This window comes from Neltuma alba, unplaced genomic scaffold (assembly GCF_004799145.2).
Source record: "Neltuma alba isolate B1F8T4 unplaced genomic scaffold, ASM479914v2 tig00010592_pilon, whole genome shotgun sequence".
NCBI classification, from domain to species: Eukaryota; Viridiplantae; Streptophyta; class Magnoliopsida; order Fabales; family Fabaceae; genus Neltuma; species Neltuma alba.
In genome coordinates, this window is record NW_021635455.1 from 310845 (window position 1) to 335513 (window position 24669).

The window sequence follows — 24669 nt, forward strand, 5'->3', positions numbered from 1 at the left end:
AAGGCATTTTGTGTAAAGTTGTTTGCTGCTTTCGAGTAAATTTCGTGTGTCAGGAAAAAAAAAAAAACATAATAATGTAATCAACATGACAATTTATTCTTCCTCTACTTTATTGTTGTTCCTCGGCTAGCTCTCGTGTGAATGCTTTCTTTCTTCTTTGCTTTTTGAGCCTCGCATTTCTTTCTTCGAATGTAATAATTAGAGGCATTTTGCAAAGAAATATTATTTCAGTTCTTAATATAAGATTTAATTATTAAATTGATTTTGATCATAAATATAAGATATATTTTACATATTTATTAATTTTTTTCTAAATTATCCATGTGAATCTCCCTCAACCATAATCAAATAAAAGAAAGAGATGGGATATTAAAAAATATGATTATGATATTTTAGAAAAAAATATGTTATATTTTTTATAATTAAATAATTTATCTAATTTTTTTAATCTAATTAAATTAGTTAAATACATCTTATATTAAGAATCAAGAGAGTAGTACTTTCTGTAAATTATCAGTGTTTATTAGTTTATCCCTCGCGCAGATGAGGACCGGATGAAACATGAAAGTGAGCCGCCATTGTTTATAAAATTGGGCCAGTTAGGAAGTCCCCTTTAAACTTTATCTAGGCTTGTTAGTTTAGGCCTAACTTTTGGGCTTCTTATAAACCCAGCTCAATTAAGTGCCCGGATTTTGTGGGCTATTTGTGTGGAAGTGTAAATTTTTCAGTTTTAAAAAAAGGGGATAACATGACAATATAAACCAAAAAACTTCAACCAAATCATACATCCAAAAATCACTTACCATTTGCTAATTCTATACAACACAAAAGACATTCAATTTCAGTCTCATTTGTCATCACTCATCAGGCGTCCTTTCTCGCCGGCTTGAATGTCCTCAGATTCTGTACAAGGCTCAATTTTGCCTCGACTGTGCAGAGATGAAACACCAGAACAGGGGTCACGTGAAGACATAACGAAGACTCTTCGATCACTTTCCCAAGAAACCGCTATGCCATTCGCTGCGGTTGTTTTGCTTTGTATTCTTTCTTAGGCTCTATCGCAGTTCAAAGAAGCTTACGGTGGAAGACGGAAGTAATGAGGCGCACTCCCTTCTGGCGCTTTAGATTATCTTATTTTAAACAATTTTATTTTATAGAAAATAGGTACTCCTCTTTCAGTTTTTAACGCTAGATTTAATTAGAAAATTGATATTAATCTTATATATAAAATCTATTTTATAAGTTTATCAATTTTTTTTAAATTAATTTTATTGATATGTTTCAAGAATAATCAAGTAAGAGAAGAAGAGAGGGAATTAAAAAATATTTAAAGTATTTTAAAAAAAATATCATATTAATCAATATAACTAATATTTTTAATTTAGTTAAATTAATTAACTAAGTCATATATTAAAAGTTGAAAAAAAAATGTCAAAAGAATTTTAAATTAAATTGACGAGACTTTCGTGTACGATGTGGGTCATGATTGACACTTGCCCCCGCTGGTCTCCTTTGTAAGGCGGGGAGAACCATAATTTATTTCCCGTGATCTCGAATTTTGCATGCTTTTTTACTTCGCCACTGAATTTTGCGTCTTTAAGCTCACAGTTTTTTGAATGTTTTTGGTGATAACTTATACTCTATCAATTCTTAATATATAATTTAATTATTAGATTAATTTTTATTTTAAATATAAAACTTATTTTATCTATTTTTTAAAATTATTTTTATTAATATTCTCCTAACTATAACTAAATATGAAACAGAAATAAGATATTAAAAAGGATAATTATGACATTTTAATAAAAATATATCATATTTTTTATAATTAATTAGCTCATATAATTTTATTAATCTAATTAAATTAGTTAAATAAATTTTTTATTAAAAACTAAACTAGTAGGTTATCTAACTTGTTGACAACTCACGTTAGCAGTTACCAGCATCATTGCAAGTTGATGATTAATTTTGACACATGTAAAAAGCGTTTGAGAAAATCATCATTTTACCTAATTTCTAATGTATTCTTTGATGCCAAAATATCAGATCATATCATATCTTCTGATCCTGTGGCCCCACCTCCTCCCTGACATGGTTCACGTGGGTTCATCCAATAAAAAACCAGCCACAAAGAGCAGCTCGAGTCTTAACCCTATGCTCAGATTAGCCGGGTAGTTTTGCATCGTATTAGGCTTTTTTGTCTCTTTAGTGAAACGCGCGTAAAATCCCCGCTGTGTTTGTACTGAAAAATTTATTTTGATTATAATTAAAAGGAAAAACCATATTGGAGTTACCTGTATTTTTTTTTAATTTTTAATTTGATACCTATATATTTTTTGTTCTTAACTAAATTTTTAATTTTGTTCAATTAACATCATTAATCATTATATAAAGACTAAAAATACCAATAGAACAAAGTTATAAGACTAATGTTGCTAAAAAAAATAAAATTAAATGTTTAATTAAGAGGAAAAAACACATAGGTATCAAATTAAAAATTGAGAGAAAGTAGAGATACCCATGATATGGTTTTCCCTAATTAAAATATAGAAGTAGGTTTTCACCCTGAAAAAATATAGAAGTAGGTATAAGTGACTTGTAAGATAATCACAATTAAAAATGAAAACTGTAATTTAGAGGTAATTTTGCCAAAAAAAACAATACAGGGGCTCTATACTATAATACGCCAAATAAAAATATATAGGCAAATTTTTCGAAAGTTGCAAAGGCGAGGAGAAGTGATAAAGTGATTACTCAGCTTGTTTCTTTTTCTGCCGCCGGTAGACGCAATTATTCAATATATGTGACACCAAGATTTTTTTTTAAGAAAAATATATATCAATTTGTAATTTCTTTTTTCAAATTTTCAGCCTTTTTAAAACAAGCAATGATATAGTCGCTTAATAATTATCGAAAATCGATATCCATCATTAACATCCAAGAAGCAAAAGACCATGAACAATTTAAATTTTTTAACGTAATACTGTTACCAATTGGTATAATAATTTTGGTTATTTAACAGAAGCTGCTGTGTGTGTGTGTGTGTGTGTGTGTGATGGAACCCTTCTAAGTATGGAAGGTTTCGCAAATCAGAGGTTAGCGTCAAAAGCTGTTTGCCACTGGGATATTGGATTTCACGATCATAATTAAGTACCATACATTTTTATGCCCACTACGAAAAGTGCATGCTGGAGCATATATCAGAGTTGGCCAGTATTCAGGTGGCAGCTAATTATGGTTCCGATATGGGGGGAAAAAAAAAAGAATTTAGCAGCAATATATCTTCATTTTCAATAAATATGATGAATTTATATAACAGAAAGTAAATCAGTATAGTTCTCCCTCTCTGTCCCCCCCCCCCAAAAAAAAATCAGCAGAGCTTTTAAAACTGCATGTTCCATTATCACAAGTAATACAGTCTGATATGTCGTGAATAGCGTGATAGTGATTCAGAGTTTATGGTCGAGAAATATAATGATGATGACGAAGAAGATGATGCTGAGTTTGCCAGGGGCCCATATGCATCGTACAAGCACGCCGGCGCCCGTAAGTATGATTGTGTGAAAGAATAGAGGAGAGGGGAACAAGAACAGCGCGCCTAGGCTAAACATACATGATAGGCGTAAGTTCTGGTGATTAATTAATACTCTTTTAGTTTTTATTGTACGACCTAACTTGAGAATTGATATTAGTGAGACTTATTTTATATGTTTATTAATTTTTTAACATTAATCATATTAATATTGTCTCGACAATAATCAAGCAGGAAACAAGAGAAGAAAATTAATAAGATGCTTAGGATGTTTTAGAAAAGATATATCATATTAACTAATTTAATTAACTTTTTTAGTTTACTCAAATTAGCTAACTATACTAACTCGTCCGGTAGGATTATTTCAGTACTGTAGCTTTTTCCTTTTTGTCTTGCTACGTAAAAAGCCAGCTATTTATGGTAAGTTGATAAATAGAAGTGGACCTCTTTGCCTTTTTGGCACAGTAAAGTGTGTTTTTATTTACGGTGTTTTCTGTTAAATACTTTTAAAATATTTGAATAATTTATTTTGACTTATTTATAAGTCACTCATAATAAATTTTGTTAAAATAAAAGAAAAATTTAAACTTGTTATAAAATTTAAGATTAACATTTTCAATCTTTAAAATTAATCTTATTTTAAGTTTTATCCTTAAAATGAGCAAATTTGGTTTTAGTCTTAATTAATCCATTTAAAAAAGAGTATTCTTTTTTTTACCTGATTTAAAAAAGTTTATGCAAGTCATATATCACCAACACTATACTCCTCTAGTCCTAGAGCAGAGAGAGAAAGTTTTTTGATCCGATTTATAAGTCATTTCATTAAATTTTCAGTATGAATGTACTATTTTATCCTTCATTTATTATAATGTAGATAATTATCTCTTTTGAAGAGTGTATATATTAAATATAGATAAATTTAAAAAAAATTTATATTTTAATAGAGAGTTAATACATTTTAAAAAAATTTTATTTATATAAAATATGCTAAAAATATTTTATAAATAAGATCAGAGAAGTACCTAACATAATCTGAAGGTAGAACATTTAAATTTTCAAAGCTTCGTGTCAGAACGAGGACCGGGGAAAAAAAGGTTTCATATCAGAAAGGGAAAGGCACAGTCACCAATAATCCTGATCGGGAAACCTTAAAAAACAGAAAAAGGAAATCACTTTTTAGAGTTCATTTTCCATTTCTATTTCCCATACAGAACAGTGACACGTGCACCATATTTCATCGTACTTTGGGCGGCGAGCACTCGCCGAGTTGTGGCGCATTTTCATTGACTGCGTGACATTTGACGAGCCTGCCCTTCTTTCATGCAGCAGTTTAAATACGTATAAAATTTAGATACTTAATTTGCATTATATTATAAATTTCCTATAAAAATATGTGCAGTTTTTTTTTTCAAATAGTTCATTTAATCGTTTATATAAAAAATTATTGTATTAATAAAAAATATTTTTATATACACAACTAATCGGAATGATTCAAAAAATTATAAGTGTAAAAGATTAAATAAATTGATCTCTTATATGTTTATAATAATAATAATAAATTTTTTCACTTGATAATAATAAAATTTTTCACTTACTCATATATTTAATATAAAATAAATTATTATTACTACCCCAGTGATAGATGTCCGTGTTCTACATTTTTTTTGGCAAGAGTAGTCTTTTTAAAACAACATAAAAGAACCCATATACCATGGTTCTCCCATGCACGATTTGGATTAAATTGGGGCCCACTCGCACTGCTATCACTAATAAAAATTGAGAGTACATTTCATGCTCATTTGATGCGTAATTTGAATTATCCAGATTGATTTTAGATGATCCATATTAAATTTCAATTTTTTTTATATATTTTAATTTATTTTGTTTTAATAGACATAAAATTTAAGATAAAAATAATATTGTAACCAACAATTTTTTTTAAAAAATAAATTTATTATTAAAAAATTATATATTAAAAATTTTAAATCTACACTGTTCATATCATATTTTGAATAGTCTAAATTGCATTACATACTCAATGAGTACCGTACAAATCAGTATGGCAAAATGAAAATATGGGTCTTTGCACACCCCAACTCTCATCCTCCACGCATGCACATTAGCCCTTTTGGAGCAGAAAAAGCTTGTCGGGGGCATTACGGATGTTTTGGGTACTACTACAATTTAAAATCATGTAAATTAAAAGATGGGGTTAGGAGTGTAAATAAAAGAAAGAAAAATTTAATCTCGACTAGAGCGCGAGGCATTATCAGCTTCAAGAAAAACATATACTACTTCTCCGGTCCTAAATATAAGACCCTTATACAAGTGTGTATAAAGGTTTTATATTTAAGACGAGAGGAGTAATATTTATTGGACTAAAAGTCTAACAATTTTTTTTGCCAGAAAAAGTTTAACTATTTTAACTAATACATATATGCAATATTGTCGCTTCACATTAATATGTGTGTGAGATATTTTAAAAAACTGGGACAATAACGTTGAGATTTTTATAGCATTATAAACTTCATGTATTGAATAAATCATGAATTCTCTCAGTAAATTTTTATCCTTGAAAGATTGCCACCGTCATCGCATGCGTATACTTCAAGTATGGTTAGCGGTTAGCGGCTTCGCCTCTCAGGGACACTTTAGGCATTCTACAGACACTGGACCCCATTAATTGGAAAAGCGGCATTTCCTTAAAAAGCAACTACGGCATGCGTCTTCGTACTTCCACGCGTCAGTGGCAGATACGGCGGGTGGCTCCACTTTCAAACGGAATAAAATAGGCCAATCGTCTTACGAGAATCAAAACCTGATTGGGCCACGTACCCCAATCCATAAAACCGGTTATGGATTTCTACGAGCCCAATGGCGGGTTTTCTCCGCCCGTGAAAGCGGTTTTGTACACTTTCCTTATATAGATCTTTGTCGCCGAATGCTGAAAGTGAATTCAATTCACTCGTCAGTTATCAGTACGGTTGCGCAGGCATTCTTGCTAGTAAGAGCTCGCTCGTTCTCCCTCACTCTTTTTCATTTTCTTTGTTCCTTCTCCTTTATCGATTCTTTCTATCTCTCTCGGAAAATCAATTTGATCAACTAATTTCGTGCGTCATTAGCTTTTCCATCGAAATATCTGTTTGCGAAAAAAATTTCTCTCCAATAGATGAACAATTTTTCCATCCATCTTTTGATTTCCTCCGTATTCATGCAAGTCTTGTTCCGTATTCGATTTCCTTTCTGTTGGAGAGTAACAATTTTGGTTTGAAAATGTATTCAGTTAGGGTTTACTGGTATGGGAAGAGGCAAGATCGTCATAAGGCGAATCGACAATTCGACGAGCCGGCAGGTAACTTTCTCGAAGCGAAGGAATGGTTTACTAAAGAAGGCCAAGGAGCTGGCAATACTGTGCGACGCTGAGGTCGGAGCCATCATCTTCTCCAGCACTGGTAAACTCTACGATTTCGCTAGCACCAGGTGCTCCCTAAGCTCTTAGATCTCCTATTTGCTTTGATGACCAGTTCCTTCTTTTTATCGCAAAATGAATTGTTGATGATTTGTTATGAGATCATTGTTGAAGATGAGCATGCTGGCTTTCTGATTTGTTTCTTTGGTTTGGTGAATATAATGATTAATAATAAAAGCTAAGCTAACTTCATGCACTTTAATTTGATCTGATATAAGGAGGTTAAGAGCTTTGTTCTTCTTAATCTTCACTAATTAGTTTCAGTGAGTGGGAGTTTATTTAAGGAAGCGGAAGATAAGTTTTAGAAATTCTGAATTGGTTGAAAACTTGAAGTCGGGTCCCATGGAAGAAGATTGGAGTTAGTGAAATCTCTCCTAATGTTTTTAAAGGAAACACTATATAGGGTGTGTCGAGTTCAAGAGCAATGTTCGTGATCGGAAACGCAGAGACTCTCTCGCATTATTATTATATCATGTGGCACCGAGCTATGACAATGATATTGTCTATAAGATCATGAAGATAAGATGTTTGTTGTTAAGACCACGTGAATATTGGCGTCACATAATGATATATGGAACTTGCCGTTGGAAGTTACACGAGTTCACTAGCGTAGAACTGTATAGGTTTGAGTTTTTTTAGCACCTGTGGATTGACATGGAAGGATATATAGCTTCTAATCAGGGGTATAATTCACTTTGTTGTGAATATTTATGTGTTTGTTAGTTATGAAAAAGGCGTGAATTAGTTTATATAAATGAATTCTGCTTATCGTCCAACATGTAATATATTATTTATTACTAATTACTTTAGTCTCAATCGTCGTCCTTGATGAACGTAGAATTTGAAAAAAAATTGTAAAGAATTTATTAGTTTAGATATTGGATAATGAATATCTGTGGTTATTATATATGTAAATGTATTTTAGCAATTTAGACTTGCAGTTTACAAATTGCTAACGAGAATGTGCAGAAATATGAAAGTATTTATATTTCTTTTACTCTTACGAACGGTTAACACCACTGGTGGAATCACTCATAGACCATAGCGGGCTGTCATGTTAAACTGAGACCCGGTTTAGACATACTTACGGCCATTCCTATCAAATTGTGTTGATATGCATGTAAACTCGGGCATATACCCGCGAGTTCTTTTTTAATTTAGTTTAGATCCTGTATAACAGGATACCATGCGGTTATAAGTTTTTGTAATTTTTCTCTATCCAATTACACATTTGACAGTCAAGCCTGAAGGAGGATTAGACAGGTAGATAAATGAGTTTTTTATTAGGGATCCCATTAAGAAAAAAATACTAGTTAAACTCTTCGTCCTGAATTGCAATCAAAAAGAGAGATTCAGGAATCGTGTGAAAGAAAGACGCCCAAATTGCCTGAGAGCTCTCAGTGCCTCCGTCTTATTAGTGAACCTAGGCTCTCCAAGTACGTACTGCAGTAATTAAGGAAACTTAGCATGCAATCCATAATGTTTGATTTCTTCAGTTTAGAAGTCATACACGTCTATCCTTATTTCATTACCTTCCAAATTAAAAAAACATTTTCTTCTTTTTTTTATGATGCCGATGGCCGTTTTGCCCTAGAATAGGCGATGTAATATAGAGTTCTTGGTCCAAGACCCTTGTCAATATCATCTCTTAATGCCAAATACACACAATGTGCATTTGATTGTGTTTGGTGTCTGAATCCTTAATCATTGCATCAAAATATGTGATTTGCCACAGAAAAATCCGTCGGTTTCGGGAAAGATGAATTTTTGTTGCAAGTAGAGATATCGCAATTTTTTGCATTGGAAAAAAAAATTACATTTCAGAAAAATCCATTGCAAAATTTTAGGGGACATAACTATCATCCTGTTATGTGAGGAATTTGTTTTCCGTTGGAGAGTCATAAATTTGCAATGAAAATTTTCATCAAAAGATTTCTCACAAATTTGTGACAGATAATTTTGTCGCAAACTTGACAATGACAAAGTAATATAATCATCACAATTTTGTGATAAATAATTCCGTCAAAACATCCCTCTCACAAAGTTCTCATGGCAAATACCTGAAAACGATTCTTTTGTTTTATGTTATCTTTTTTATTGGAATACAAATGTGAAAATAATCTAAAATAAAGATATGACATTTGTAGTATTGTAATATGAAGTACACTAATAGTCAAATAAGATCACTAATGCATATATACAAATAGTTGTGTTGGCGAGTCCCGTGCGATGATCTTGCAAAATCAAGGGTGACAAAAGCTGCGTGAACCTCAGCCGTCAGTTGTGATTTTTGAAGTCTTTTGCCAGAATTTCTTACTAATTAATATGGGGAACAAGTTGAAAAATTTTATAACCCTTCTTTAGGAGGTGTATAGGATCCCCCTCTAGTCAATGTTAACTGATATATTATCTCTAATTTTTAATATAAGAGCTATTAAACTAATTTTGATATATTAAGAAAGTTAGTTAATTATTTCTAACAAATCTAAAATATTCCTAAAATATCTTTTTAATTATGATTATCCTTAAATAAAAATCCTCTTGATATGTGTAATCAATAGAAATACTTTAAAGAATGAATTATAAATTTGATGGATCAGTGAATTAAAATATTATATTTAGAACCAATCTAATTTTCAACTAATTCTTATATTAAGAATCAGATTAATATAAGATATTGGTTCATCAGCTAGTCAATGTTTTTTTGTTGTTGTTTGATCTCTTCTTGTTGTTGCTGCAATAAAGATATATAAACAATTCGTTTTGCTATATGTCGAAGTATTCTATGCCTATTCGGCTCATTCTCAAAATAAATATATTGGCATGGAGCCCTCAGCAGGAGATTGGTGCTCCTAACAAAAACAAGAGCTACAAAATTGTGTTGCATTATTTGCCTTGAAAAAATTTATGCAAATTTTTTGTATGCATAGCTTTTTATTGTAAATTAAACTATTTTTGTGCATTATATATAGTTTGAAAAAGCACATATTTATTCATAACTTGGAATAATGCACATGCATATCTGTTGGCATCTATTTAGTTCAATAAATCGTAAGAAACGTGATAAAATGTAAAATGATAATGATCACCATGTGTTTGCTTAATATGTTACAAGAGGAATATATTTCTTATGAAAAACCAAAAAAACTGTGAAACAATTTTTTAACCCCCAGCCACGAAAACAAACTCCCCCATATCGTCCTCCTTCCTCATTAATGGCTTCCCAACATATTTGCCAACACATACCAATGCAAACAGTGACATAATCAAACTGGGAAAACCCACAATCCAGAAAATAAGGATTGAAAAAACATACTACCTTTGCCTTTTAATATAACAGCTAATTGACTAATTTAAGTAGATTAAAAAAAACTGATTAAATTAGTTATTTGTAATAAATAAATGATCTTTTCTAAAATATCCTTGTTAATCAAGTGCATTGACTAGAACTATTATTATTGCAAAAACTATCTTAAAAAAATAAATAAATATAAGAGACAAAGTGAATTTAGGTCTTATATTTATAAGAACCGTAGATAGTATTTGAAAACAACAACCTCCCAATTCGAAGATGATGAGGGAGGAGGGATGGGATGAACATGGATGAGAAATGGTATTATGGGATAGAGGCGGTAGAACAGGGATTACATAGGTCCAATAATGTAATTCCAATGACAGGATTTGAGATGGTTTTCCTTGCATAATCTAGTCCCTTCCACCTTACTTTGGACCAACCAAATCGTAGAAATGTTAGAAAGCATCATGCATCCCCTCATACGGAAAGGAACCAAACGGACCCTTCATTTTTTAGACAGTGAAATTCACAACATATTTTGCTCCAACTCACTAATAAACATTTATGCTATTTGTTAAAACATTAAATCCTAGTATTTATGAAATATTTTAAAATTAAAAAACAATTCATTAAAACAAACAACTGAGCACAAGTAAATGGTTGTGCAGTTCTGTCTGATGCATAAATCATAATGATCTCGCAGGTTAGACAGATTCACTTGTCATAGTGCTTTAACAAGTTAAGTAAAAGCCATGAAGATTTAAATAATGTTAAATAATATAAAACTATGATAAGCCTAATAAGCTAGACTTTTCATGAATCATGAACAATATGCCTTATTTCTAAACGTTTATGCATTGTGAAATCCACCCCAATTGATATAAATATATATATATATATATATTTATATATATGAATGGAAGATCACCAGCTCCCGTCACAGCCTCATCACTTTAGTAGGACTCTGCCTATATGTCATTATTTGTTTAATTTTCAAAGTCTAGTTGATCAATGAGACAAAATCTTTTAGGAAACTATCACGGGCCCCGTGTTTATGCCTTTCTAGGTAAATGTTTTTAGTGGTTCATAGGAAAGACGACAACTCCAAAACTTTGTATACCAGTCTTTTTCACATTTATTATATGAAACCCGATAAAAGATGTAAGGAACTTTTTTCAGACACAATAAATACATTTCACTAACAATAGAGACTATTTTCCTTTAGGGGATTGAAGACAAATAGTAGACTTTTGTAGGTTGCCATATATATCAGGATTTAGATTCAAACTTTTTAACAATTTAATTAAATGACAAAAGCCACCCTTAGCCATCATGCCAATCCAGACTGATAATTAAAAAACGTTCATAAATAGTATGACTGAATTTTTCCCCATAAAACAATTAAAAAACAGTTTATAAAATTTTCCCGCTGTCAAGTTAGGATCCTCGCTTGGAGGATAGATTTACACATCCCTATGACTGAAGCAGGGAAATAATAATTTTATGAAAGTAATTGTAATAATTTGGTTATCTGAGATTCACGTTCTTTTTTCTAAAGAAAAAAGGACTTAAATGATTGGCTAGAATTATGCCTCTTTTATAGTTCTAAAAAAATCACAGTACATTGACTACATTGTGAAGGGAAAGATTTGACCTGACTAGTGTTATTATTATTATGATTTTAAATTTTGACCATGTCGATTTCTTAATAGATCAACTCATCTTCTTGGTATCGATACCTTTTAGGACTGTAAGGTAAATAAGAACCGTGAAAATCTAAAAATATGGATTACCGTCTACCTTTAGATTTCCCCTCTTCTTAGTTAGATCATCAATGCCTTCTAGTTGTTTTTTTATTTTCGTCAATCTTTCTCCCTCTTCTTCGTTAGTGAGGGATCAGTGTCGGGATCAAAAGAAAACTAATTAGTTTATACTTTACAGAGGTAGGAACTAAAGTCCCAAGATTATGTTAAACAGCCAAAACTTCAATGAGAGCAGGGACCTCACTAAGGATGCGTAGGTTTCATATCCAAACTCGCTCCAGTAAGAGACAATGCACTACCGGCATAGATGTTGGTCATACAAGTTCAACGCTTACTATGGTAACACTTCATCTTAATCATTAAAGTATCCGTTTCAAGCTCACTTTTTGGTAACCAAAATTCAAGCCACTTGTAGACCCCTAAGTACTGTAGACGGTTAAAATAATCATTCAAGTTTGTTTTACAGTATAGAGCCAATATATAGCTAGTCTTACAACTTGAACAAAGTTCAAATTCTTATTAAAAGAAGCACCTACATTTACAATGCCCGATAATACCTAAAACAAGATTGCATCTAATAAGAACACACCTATGCAAAGCCCCACAAAAAATTCCAACCACATGTTCAAAAGACAAGTTTATGGTGCCTATGCTGATCTAAGTTTGTTTTCCCTTTTCCCTTAACCAGTAACTTCTGTCTTAAACTTCAAGTAGAGTTATGATAACTAATAAGTCCCCGACGTTTCTCTTCAGAAGTCCTCTCTCCTTAGGCTCGTCAAGCATTCAAGCTTTGGACTTGAGATCCCGTTCAAGGGAGTCTGCAACATTTTTCTTTGGTTGACACCTCCTCTTATGCACTACTGTTTATTATCCTATCTGGCCTTGCTGGTTGACTCCTGGCTACGCAATTCTCATAAGCTTCATTTGTTAGTCCTATGTTCATAACTTTCTTCTAGAAACCCTCCGCATAATGGCCTTAACCATTACATTAAGATCCCATTTGGTACCAAACATTGAAAATAAGATGTGGGAATTAGGATTGACATTGGAATAAAAACTGTATTAAAAAAATGTTTGACATGAGTAATTGTTTAATACTTTAATACTCGAGATTAGATAAATCTATATATGTGAGAATGAAAAATACCATAAGAAAAGGTGGTATTCTCCAATCCCATCTTCATGGAATTACCTAATCTCATGTAATAAGAAATTACTCACGCTAAATATCTTCTATCATATGTTTTCAATTCTAATTACAATTTTTATCCTTCATTTACAATGCTTTGTACCAAACAAGACCTAAATATATTCCTACCCTCATTATATCACATTCAACAGACCCTTCAAGTATAATTTCTGGTGTTTGGCGGTCTGCCACCACGTAACTCAAGGGAAAATTCTCTGTTGCAATCAACATCCCCCGCCCCTAGTTACAACCCGTACAAACATCTCCAAAGACCTAATGCAAAATATATTAGCCTGACCGCATGTTAAGCTTAACCCGCCATCACCAGGCCAAAATCTACTTATTCCTAGAATATTGTAATACCAGGCAATGCCAACGACCAACCACTGAATGGCCAAAGATTCAAACTCCATCGCAAAGGATTAAAAAGTACAGGACAACCATAAAGATAAGGCATGAAACTTAAAAATGTACAGTTCATCCTCTGAACTAGGATGCAAAATTAATATATGAACATTAACACCTACCAGGGCACCAGTTAACTTTCCAGCTAACATAAATACATCACATGCCAGCCGAAATTAATGGCAAGTGACTGCGTAATTCTGATTGTGACAGAAACGTTTGGTGACTGGGATTTCATGGTTTGGCAAATTTTGATTTGATGGTCAGATATTCGTGATTTCATAATTACACCATCATTCAAAGCTCAGAAGCATGATTTTTAGTAAAACCTGTATTGTCTTTTAATGGCAACTTGTTCGCCCAAATTTGAGTTTACATTGTACATGGAGGGGCGAAATAGATGTGGATCACTGGAGTTTCAAACATTAACGTGGCTATACCTGACTACCTCCTCACAGCATGCAGTTATCTGCATTAAATAAATTATACATGGCTTTTATATGTTCGCAACCACTAGACCACGCCTGATGCAATTTGATTTACTTCCTCCAGCATGAAATCAGTGATTGATCGATACAACAAAGCTAAAGAAGCTCAACATCCTCATCCAGGGAGCTCAACGTCTGAAGTGAAGGTATTTCTAAGCATCTTCTGCATATTGCAATTTTGCTACTAAGATGGGTTTACACACAAACCCTTCTGTCATATCAGATGGTACAAAGTCTATATGGAGTTTATCAATTCAGCAAATCAATTTGAAGTGTGCTTTTATATATATATATATATATATATATATATACACACACACACCTTTGTTCCTACAGGAAAAAGGTCCATGCTTCAATAGAGCATAAAAAACTATAGGAGGGTAGATAAAGCGATTGAAATCAGAACTTGAAGCATAAGGCACATGGTTGGGAAAAGGGAAGCAGGAATTAAGCAGGACCTTTCTAACATCTGCTGGTTTGGTTATGCTAATAAGAATGTGAAACTACCTTGTGTAATAGAAAGGTAGAGGTCACCTTTACTGACCTAAATGCCAAAAAAAGGATCCCCAGGGGAATCACAAGAAAAATTATCAACGTTCACTCAAGATGTCACAAAAATCAGCACAAGTGCAAATAAATCCTACAATTTAACCTTTCCAAGTGTTGGGAACCCTACAACTTCACGACCTGGTTAATTGACACTAGAGAGGTCAGATATTTCCTTCAGCCTTTAATATAAGAGCTAGTTGGGAGATTAAATCTGATCCTAAATAAAAAATCTCAATTCTTTAATTCATAATGTTTTATTTAAAATATCCCTAATGATTGTAGAGATTTCACCAATAAATAGTTCCAATGCATATGATTAAAGATGATAGTTCAAGAAAATCAACACATATCTGTTACAATTAACTAATTTAATTAATTTCCTTAACCTCCCCAAATTAGTTTTCTAGCTCTTATATTAAGGATCAGGGATAGCAACTTTTTCACTAAATAACACACCAAAAGAACAAGTGACCTTTTCCCCTATTCTCTACTTTGAGTAAACCCACTTAACGCTTAAGCCTCTCCCATTCCCATTACCTGGTTTCCTCATACTTCAGAAAACAAATCTCCACATGGCTTTGCAGGATTTTTTTTTTTTTTTTTTAGTCTGCAAGGGAGTGATCTTGCAATCTATGGGTGATTTTCACACACACACACACACACACACAAAACCAGAGGGGGCATATAGGGTTATCAGCTAAGCACACAAATGTTAAACATCATAGCTTCAAGAAGTTGTTAGTGCAATTTACCCAAAGAGTGTAAAGTGACTTTATCCTTTCATCTCAGAGGAAATTGGGGGAAGTGTAAAATTAAAAAAAAAAAAAAGCTTTACAAACTTGAGCACTTTTAGATATCCATAAATTGCAGCAATGCCCATGCAACCCTTAGGTTGCGTTCATGTCATATTCATTTCACGCATAAGAATACAACCATTGAACATCAACTTCTAGACAAGTATCAGTGCTCGTGTCTTTCTAGCAAATGGAATAATAGTGACATCCACACCTTCAAACGTTACCTTGGAGTAGTCAACTGGGAAAACAAGGTTAGAACACCATACCTACTCACAATTAATCACACACTCAAGACTAAGCTAGGAAATAAAGTAAAAAAAAAAAAGAGTTGAAAGCTGGTCAAAAGACAGTATAGTGTGGATAGTTCTGTGATATCAATTAAAGACTACACATATGGAAATTTTACTCTCACCAACAGTTTCCAAAGATATTACAAGAAAACGATCTGCTCATCCATCCCAAACCAGAAAATGATCGAGTCCAGCTCTAATTCCTAGGCTATAGGACAAAAAGTTGATAAATAATAAATGATCTTCACTCTCTCCAATGTGATTGAAACAAAGTATCAGCTCAAGACATATCGAATAAAATTTTCATTACTTTGGATCATGAAAATATAAATAAACATGGCTACCTGAACATCTATAGAAAGTTGTCCTATATCTTTGGATACTTCTACAACTGGGTGATATCATGGTTGACAAGAATTTATATCTAACGCTTCATGTTACTTTGATATCTAAGTGCAACATTCTTTCTGTTTTCTTGTTCAATTATTTCTAGTTTTGGCAAACGGAGGCAGCAATGTTAAGGCAACAATTGCAAAACTTGCAAGAAAATCACCGGTACATATATTTCCCTACAACATAAATTTACTTCATGATATAAAGAAGTCTAATTTGAGCATGCATGTCAGCAAAATTTAGAAACAAGAGAATGTTGCTTTTAAGGTCAGAATCATGGACACAGGTGCAGACGCAGTAAAACAAGACATGATCCAAATGTAATTTGCAGTGTCACTGTCATGTGTATGATCAAGTGCCCTAGACACGTTGCCCAGAGACATGCCTTCTATTCTGAAATGTCCATGCTTCACAGCCTCAGCATTCAGGCCAGAAGCTGACTCTCATTACATCCGCTTCAGTATCTCCATTTTTGCACTATCAAAAACCTATTTATACAACCATATCCACATATCTATATGCACGTATTAGTTCAAAGACACTGTAAGCCCCTTAAGTTCCAATGCCTCAAAGCCAAAAGGATAGGCAAGATTCTTGTTTCCAGGGTCCTAAGCATTCTGGGATCAAGCAAGGCAATTCCTAAACAAGGGCTGGAAAAATCCTAGGCTAGCAATAGAGATCTACATATAAATAATTAGGTCCCATAGTAACCAGTCATTTAAAAACAAAAAAACCTCACGTCCCAAGGGCTACGCTTAAATCAGTTGAGCCCTAAGGATAGGCTAGAAACCCTTTCTAAAAATTGGGCTTCCACTTTATTGATCCAGCCCTATACTTTTATTACGGTTGAACAGACTGTCGCATCTTCAACACCTCTGGATACAATAAGATTCTAGTTTCCGATTCCAAAGACTATTTTTATATAGGCTTATGAGAAATACTTTCATGTTCCCACACACAGATTTTTAATAGACCATAAATGTATCAGCAAATAAAGTAGTATGAAACATTAAGCTGTAAGCATTTTTTTCGCCAATGCATTGTGAAAGCAGAAGTTACAAAACCATACAGAAAGCTTGTACTTGCTGGAACATATGTTCCATGTCTCTAGCCTTGTTGATTAATTATCAGTCCCCAAGATGCAGCTCAAACTTCTATTGTGAATTAACAGGCAAATGATGGGAGAAGAGCTGTCAAGTTTGACTATAAAAGAATTACAGGGTTTGGAAAGCCAAATGGAAATTAGCCTTCGGGGTGTCCGTATGAAAAAGGTTAGTGATACCTAAATGAAGTACTCTGATTAAGAAACTGTAAGATAGCACAAACAATAATTGTTTGCTTTCTGAAAAAGACCTACATTGCTCTAAAATTTAAACATGACTCATGCAGGACCAACTTTTAATGAATGAAATACAAGAACTAAACCGAAAGGTTAGTCCCAAAACATATGAAAAGTGGTTACAATCCTCTACCTTCGATTAAGCCTTTTATTTAATTTCTGCAGGGTAGCCTTATACACCAAGAAAATGTGGAGCTTTATAAGAAGGTAAACCTACTTCGTCAAGAAAACATAGAATTAAATAAAAAGGTATTGGTTTGGGTAGCTAATTAGACCTACAAACTTAAACAGTCTCTTCATAATAAATGATGCAATTTTCAAACCAGTGAAAATTTGTTGAGAATTTAATTCTCAAAAAAAGAGAAATTTCACAAATCCAGGTTTATGAAACAAGATATGGGAGCGCAACAAACAGAAACTCTGTTCTTATGAATGGTCTGGGCATAAGAGAGGACTTGCAAGTTCCTGTAAATCTCCAACTCAGCCAGCCAGAGCGATAAACTGATGAGACTCCTTCAGGAGCCACAAAATTGAGGTACAATCTTTGAACCTTAGCCTATGAGCTATTAATCATGAAACAATAGTAAAAACATTATATAAAATTTGTTTGAATGTTGCAGCAGATTTCAACTGCACTGATGGATCTACAGGAGATGCATGATTCTTGATGCCATCAAGATTATGGGGTTAGATTTGAGTATTGTGCTTTATTCATGATGGGTCATGTAAGCCTAGTATCATTGAGCTCTATGATTCCAACTTGAAGTTATCAGCAAAATCAACTCTAGCATTTGTGCCATGTTCATGAATAATGAATACAGCATCTTGTGTAAAGTTAAGACCAAATAAAACAGAAAACTCTTCAAAACTGCAGCCATGTGAAATGCATTTTTTACTTATTTATTCTGTTAAAAGATTTTCTTGCCTTTTGGATGATAATCATAATGTTATCAACAGTAGGAATCTAAACAGAAAAGCAAAAATCAAACTAAAATGGAAATTAATTTGCAATAGTTTACCTCGACCCACATCTCACTTAACTTTAAAAAAGAGCCGCTGGAATTACCTATTGTCTTGTCTTCTGATTTTGACGTTGTTTACACTTAGAGAAGGAGATTTACCATGATATATGCACTGATATAGGAAGCTCAACATCATGCCATATAGGGGCAGACAACATTTTTTTAAATATGAAAGGATGATGCATTATTAGTTACAGACACTGCAAAGATTCCTAGAAATGGAGTTTAAAGGCAAGGGAAGAGCATATCAATAAGACTGGAATGATCCCAAAATGAACAATGCAACAAAGCTCAAGGGATAGGCTAATCACACTGTTTACGTTGACGTAAACATATGGGACACAACTGCATGCAAATCACTACTTCAGTTTTAATTTATACAATCAAAGGCACCACTTCAGCAAAAAACTTGCATTTTAAAGGTGTGTTCTCTAGTCATGAGTAAGTGGTAATTGATTTCTCAAGTTCTAATGTTACCTAGTTTTCTTCAAGCAAGAAGGTTCTGAATTAGAGTACCAACACTATCTTCTGAAAAAACAAGTTAATCAGCTCACAGTGCTCAGGTTTGCGGAAAAGACGACACGGTTAACCAACGACAAGCTCAAGCAAATGGTTACAGCAAAAGAATCAACCTTCAATGACATAACCAACACAAACAACTTGGATCACTTAGATCCAAATCATCACATCAAACAAGAAGACAAAGCCAGAAGAACGGGTATACTTGTAAATAAAACTGTGACAGAAATTAGAGTACCAACTGCTCGACGTTAAAAGCTATGTCTTCAATTAAAATGACTGCTATCAAACATAATTTTGCATTCTCCCTTTCAACATAAAAATCACATAAATAATAACAGTGTCATCTTCATTATCTGTTAAGTCCTTCAATCGGATAGTAAAGGCAGGGATCCAGATCCTGACTACTAATGATATGATCACCACAGGCATGGTTTGCAAATTGATTAATTCCATCAGATTTCAATTAAGAATTTGAGATCACAAATTAAGACACTAGTTTTCCAAGGGACAGTGGGAGAAGATAAGGTTGGCAATACATGGGAATACGCAAAACATGATTATTAGCCTCATTTTTGCTTGCATCACATTGTTTCTTTAAGGGAGACTCGTCCACATAAAACTGACGCGCCTTTCTCATGTTCTTGCCATTATTAATTTATTATATTGTTTTAGAGAGAAAAATGCTTGATCCTTATGGATAATTTCAACATTATTGCCACTTTCTAAGATTTCCTTTTCCATCAGATTAAGAATAAACACTCAGTAAAATGCGCACGCACACTCCTCATTCAACTTAATAATTTGAATTTACTTCAAAAGGATGCATCATACAAATAGCATCAGTAAATTGACTGTTTGCATGAGAAGAATGAAGAACTTCAAAATGTTTATCATTTGATGATAATATGATATTACTAAATTTTTTTACAACAAAACATCATGAATAGGTTCAGTGCTGAATGTTAAGCATCAATTTGCCATAAATTCAAGTTAGAAAAATTGAATCAGCCCAATCTAATAAAATGAAAATTTTCAGGCTCAACATTTACTGACAAACTCAGTATTTTATAATGATTCAAGTTGTTGTTGATTTAAGAATTCTATTGATTTGGGAGGGGGGGGGATCCATATTAGATTGGACAACTTACAAAATTTTGAAGAGAGCTCCCACAATGGACAGCCCAAGGAAGAAGAACTACAGTATAGGGTTGTCAACGGCACGATGTGACAAATAGTGAAAGGCTCAGATTTTTTAATTTAAATCACCATAGAAATATCAAATGTAACAAATACCCTCAGCCTCGGTAATCTCTACAATTGTTTAATTACAACACACTGTGGCTAACATCTAATTTTCTATATTCTGCCAGGGTGGCCACTAAATCAAAGTGGATGCCACATGGCAACTCCCTGTAAACATCACCACATCATGGAAGTCCCAAAGCATTTTCTTCGAATTCTGCCATGCCAGGGTGGCTGCCATGGACAACCCAGCTATGGTACAGATAAGCAATTAACATTCCCTCTAAAGACTTAATGCATGTTTGGTTTACAATTTGCAAAAGAGACAAACGCTACTTTCACTTTAGTTTACAAAACTAGCTTTTCATGTGTATTTTCTGTTTTTCAAACTAAGCCTAAAAATAAAAAGTAACCAAACATCAGTTAGGGAAAAATTGCTTTCTGAAAAAACCAAAAAAAAAAAAAAGTCTTTCTAGCTTCCAAAACATACACTTAATGTACCTCGTCAACATGTCCATGAAATATCAACATGCTTGGCGGACTGTGGGACTGTTGTAAGTACAAAACTGTAGGGTCTGACTTGTGTAGAGAGAAATTTCAGGGACTAAGCCGTCCGAGCATATATGTCTTAGGGAACAAAGTCTGTATTTATGTTCAACCTAACAACATTATCCAAGGCACACTTTAATAACTGATTTTTCTAATAAAATAAAACTTGAGAAACACAATACTCGTCATAGCCTACCCTTAGTTTCTGGGAAGGAGGGGGGGAGGCAAAAACATTACATCATTGCAGGACATATGTGTATGTATGGTCTCAAGGATACATTTAAGAATAGGATACGTACGTGGTAAAGATCCCATAGATGCTTAATTGACCTCAGAAAGTAATTAAAGTAGGTACTTCAGCCTACCTTGCCGTTTAGCGTTATCATGAATAAAGAATGATAGTAACATAGAGATGTATTTGACTGCTAAGGTTTACCATTAGTTATAAAATATAAAATATAAAATAAATAAATGTATATTATTATAATTATCCCTCACGATTTCTCTATGATAGACAGATGGTGATAGGGAACTATAGACCACCATGTGTGTGAACCAACCTATCAAACAACACATACATGAAAATGGGCCCGATCTGTTCTAGGCGTATAATATTACAACAAACAAGACTAATTGCTTAAAATAAAATTAAACATTCCCATTAATTAATGAATGCTAGTCCACAGACTTGTTAAGTTTAGCAAATTTAATCTAGCATATATTTCACTTAAATGAAGTCAGTCAAAATAAGCAAGAATGTGCTCGCTGCGTAAGAGGGAAAAATACATGAAATCTTCAGCCAGTCTACTGTCTACAGCTACAGAACTGAAAAGTGGATTCACCGACATACTTTCCATATCGGAGGGAAAAAGAAAACTGAAATAAGAAAAAGAATTTAAAGTAAGAACGTGTGAGAGGGTCAAATTTACGTTTATATTCGATATAATGAATCAACCAAGCACTGAAGACTGTCCTAAACCGGCAAAAGAAAATAGGAAACATGATCAATTAAACAAACAGAAATATATTCGTAGACTGCACCTCCTAATTACCTGAGATCCGAACGCGCATTGTCCAAAAAGTGGCCCACTATTCCCGTAAGGAAGACTAGCTTATGATAACCTAGATAATATGAAAAAAGACATATAAATTGATACTACAAGCAGCACGTAATACTGCGATGATATTAGAAACAAGAGAATGCAAGTTGCGTATTCTCTAGAAAACATCTGAATGTAATGGTAGTGAAAAGATAAATCTCGCCAAAGTTAGAGCAGCAATGACTGTGTAATAAGTTATAAGATTACCGGCTTCGTTTTCTTATCTCTCTTCTTTTATTTTTTCCACAGCTTCTCGGGAACCAAACAGATGCGGAGTACGGAAACATGAAGCAGAAACCTCAAGAGGTTCCATGAAAGTGAATTCAACCATACACGGTTTCAAGTCATGCAGCCATGAAAGTTGTAACAAATGAAGCAGCCGAACTCGGATCATGAATGCTGATCAAAACAAGCTTCTCAGAGAGAATCGCAATTACCAGGGGTGAATTTGTGAATCGGAATCAATAGGACGATCGGGGGAAAACAAGCGGAAATAAAGCATGTAAGAGAGAATAAGCGAGCTGATTCAGAGGATTTCCGTCGGTACGCATGAAGCGTGTGCGTCTGATGGAGGTAGGGAGCGGGGGGGGGAGTAGAGAGGAGGCTGAGCTCAGAAAATATCTAGAGCAATTAGGGATTTAAATATGTAATTGTGGGGAAGGGCATTGGCAGCTTCTCGCGCTTTAAACAGTTAACGGAACACGCTAGATTGGCGCGTCTGCATTCTCGATGTTGCGATCCATTATTATTTTTATTACTGGTTAATTAAATTAACTAATTATAAGATTTCAATCTATTTTATCTATCATATTTATTTATTTATTTTTAAAATAATTCTTCTAATAATGATAATTTTAGTAAATATACTCGATTGGTAAAGATATTTTAAGAAAAATACATATTTATTACAAATAACTAATTTATTTTATTTTTTAATCTATTCAAATTAGTTAACTAATTTTTATATTCAGTACTGTAATAACTACTACTGATTGTTTTAATCAAATGACTAGTACTGCTAATTTATCCAGTGATGCTGTCCGCGAGCTGAATTCGGCTTTGTGCTAATGTGGCCAAAAGAATTCCGCTTCATGTCTCTTCTATTTTTTTTATTTAATTAAAGATTTTTGTCGTGGTTTAGGATGTAAAGGTTGTTTTTCAGAATTTAAGTATATGTTCTTTTTTTTATAAAAAATAAGACTACTTATCATCTCTTTGTTAATTCTTTTCCATTTTATTACTGTTATATTTAGATTTTTTTTTTATCAGCTCAGGACGTGCAATTTTATCCCTGTTTTACGTTTACTGTGTTTTTATGTTTCTTTTCAAATATACTAAATGAATACATTGTTATAATCATCAATATCAAAACTAGTCTGTTATTCATGAAAGAAAAATAAAATTGTTCTGGCTGTGTACAGTAAATTGTTGGTAACTCGATTCATAAGTCCAGGCAGTGTTTATGAACATGCTTCTAGATTTTTAGTGGGAAAAATAATAATAATCAAAAGGGGAAACAAAAGATTAGGAATAGAGCAGAAACAATGGCTAACTTTCGACACGACACGTTTAAGAAGACCAGCAAATCCAAGACGCAGTCCCCAATAAAGAATTCAAAGTTTAATTTGGTGCAATGGATTTGCCATGAAACGTTCCTTGAAGCAGATGGAACTACTGACACGTATTTATGCCAGGCTCTTCTAGATAAGGCGACAACCAAGTTAACTACCTCTTGAGCGGGTCGCATGAAGAGTCTTCAATAAACAAAACAAAAAGAATAAAGGAATGAGCCAACTAAGGTGGAGACGTGTCGAGCAATCGTAGCTCCTCATGGACGCTTTTCGAATAACATTTTTTAAGGTCGCCAGCGCATACACAATTGTCACAATTTTTAATTGTGAAAATCTCCCGAGGTGGGGAAGATACTCTGCCCAGTCCTATCCCCAACGTGAAAAGTGAATCATACTTTTTGTCCCGGAAGTTCCATCCATCGTCTGCTTTTTATGATGCGCTTTTTATGATGTTCTTACTCATGATCCTTTAAACTTTTTTTGTTCCCACCCGAATGATTCTTTCGACTCCAAGAGTCATTGAAGGGCCATCCGAAACGCCTATCTCAGGTCACTTAGCCAATGAAAAAAATCAGTACATTATTGGCAAATGACAGAATAATTAACCAAAACAAATGGGAATTAAATATATGTAACATTTTAACACATCATTCAAATTTACTCACGCCCATTGTAAATTCCAAAGTTATTTATAAGGGTTTTCAGCTGAATAATTGTTGCATATCAATATATCAATAAGTGTTTAATACTTCTCCAATCTTAATACTGCTAATTGGAAAGTTAATATTGGTTCTATATGTAAGACTTAGTTTTATTTATTTTTTTTTAAAATTAACCTATTAACAATTTCTCAATAATAATCAAATAAGAAAGAGAGAGAGAATTAATGAAAATGCTTAGAATATTTTGAAAAAAATATATCATATCATGTAATTTAATATCATACCATGTAACTTAACTAACATTTTTAATCTACTTAACTTAGCTAATTAGGTCTTACATTAAATACCGAATGAGTATATAATACTACCTCCGGTCCTGATTACAAGAGCAAGTTGACCAATTTGAAAGATTAAAAAAATAAGTTAAGTTAGTTATTTATAATAAACAGTGTTGTCTTTCATAATATCATTGCTAATCAGTATGTTGTTAGA

General features: G+C 33.1%; 1 protein-coding gene and 1 long non-coding RNA gene across 6 annotated transcripts; one reads left to right on the forward strand and one right to left on the reverse strand.

Annotated features, from left to right (window-relative positions):
- The first annotated feature begins 6467 nt into the window (after positions 1-6467).
- Positions 6468-18425, forward strand: LOC114757312 (MADS-box transcription factor 23-like). Of its 4 annotated transcripts, none has more exons than XM_028946317.1 (9): positions 6468-6536; positions 6816-7012; positions 14206-14287; positions 16271-16332; positions 17342-17441; positions 17560-17601; positions 17675-17758; positions 17890-18044; positions 18130-18425. In XM_028946317.1, the coding sequence occupies exons 1-8, from the start codon at positions 6474-6476 to the stop codon at positions 18007-18009; spliced, it is 750 nt and encodes a 249-aa protein (XP_028802150.1). In that variant the 5' UTR covers positions 6468-6473; the 3' UTR covers positions 18010-18044; positions 18130-18425. The 4 variants fall into 4 exon arrangements, with proteins under 4 accessions (XP_028802150.1, XP_028802151.1, XP_028802152.1 ...); XM_028946318.1 differs by having other exon boundaries at positions 18133-18425; XM_028946319.1 differs by having other exon boundaries at positions 17675-17716.
- A 1319-nt stretch (positions 18426-19744) lies between these two features.
- Positions 19745-22591, reverse strand: LOC114757314 (uncharacterized). 2 transcript variants are annotated; one of them, XR_003741549.1, is made up of 3 exons: positions 22152-22591; positions 21897-21966; positions 19745-20954 (listed from the first exon to the last, which is right to left on the reverse strand). It is a non-coding gene; the product is annotated as an uncharacterized LOC114757314 (long non-coding RNA). The 2 variants fall into 2 exon arrangements; XR_003741548.1 differs by lacking the exon at positions 19745-20954 and adding an exon at positions 21475-21720.
- Between the last annotated feature and the right edge of the window lie 2078 nt (positions 22592-24669).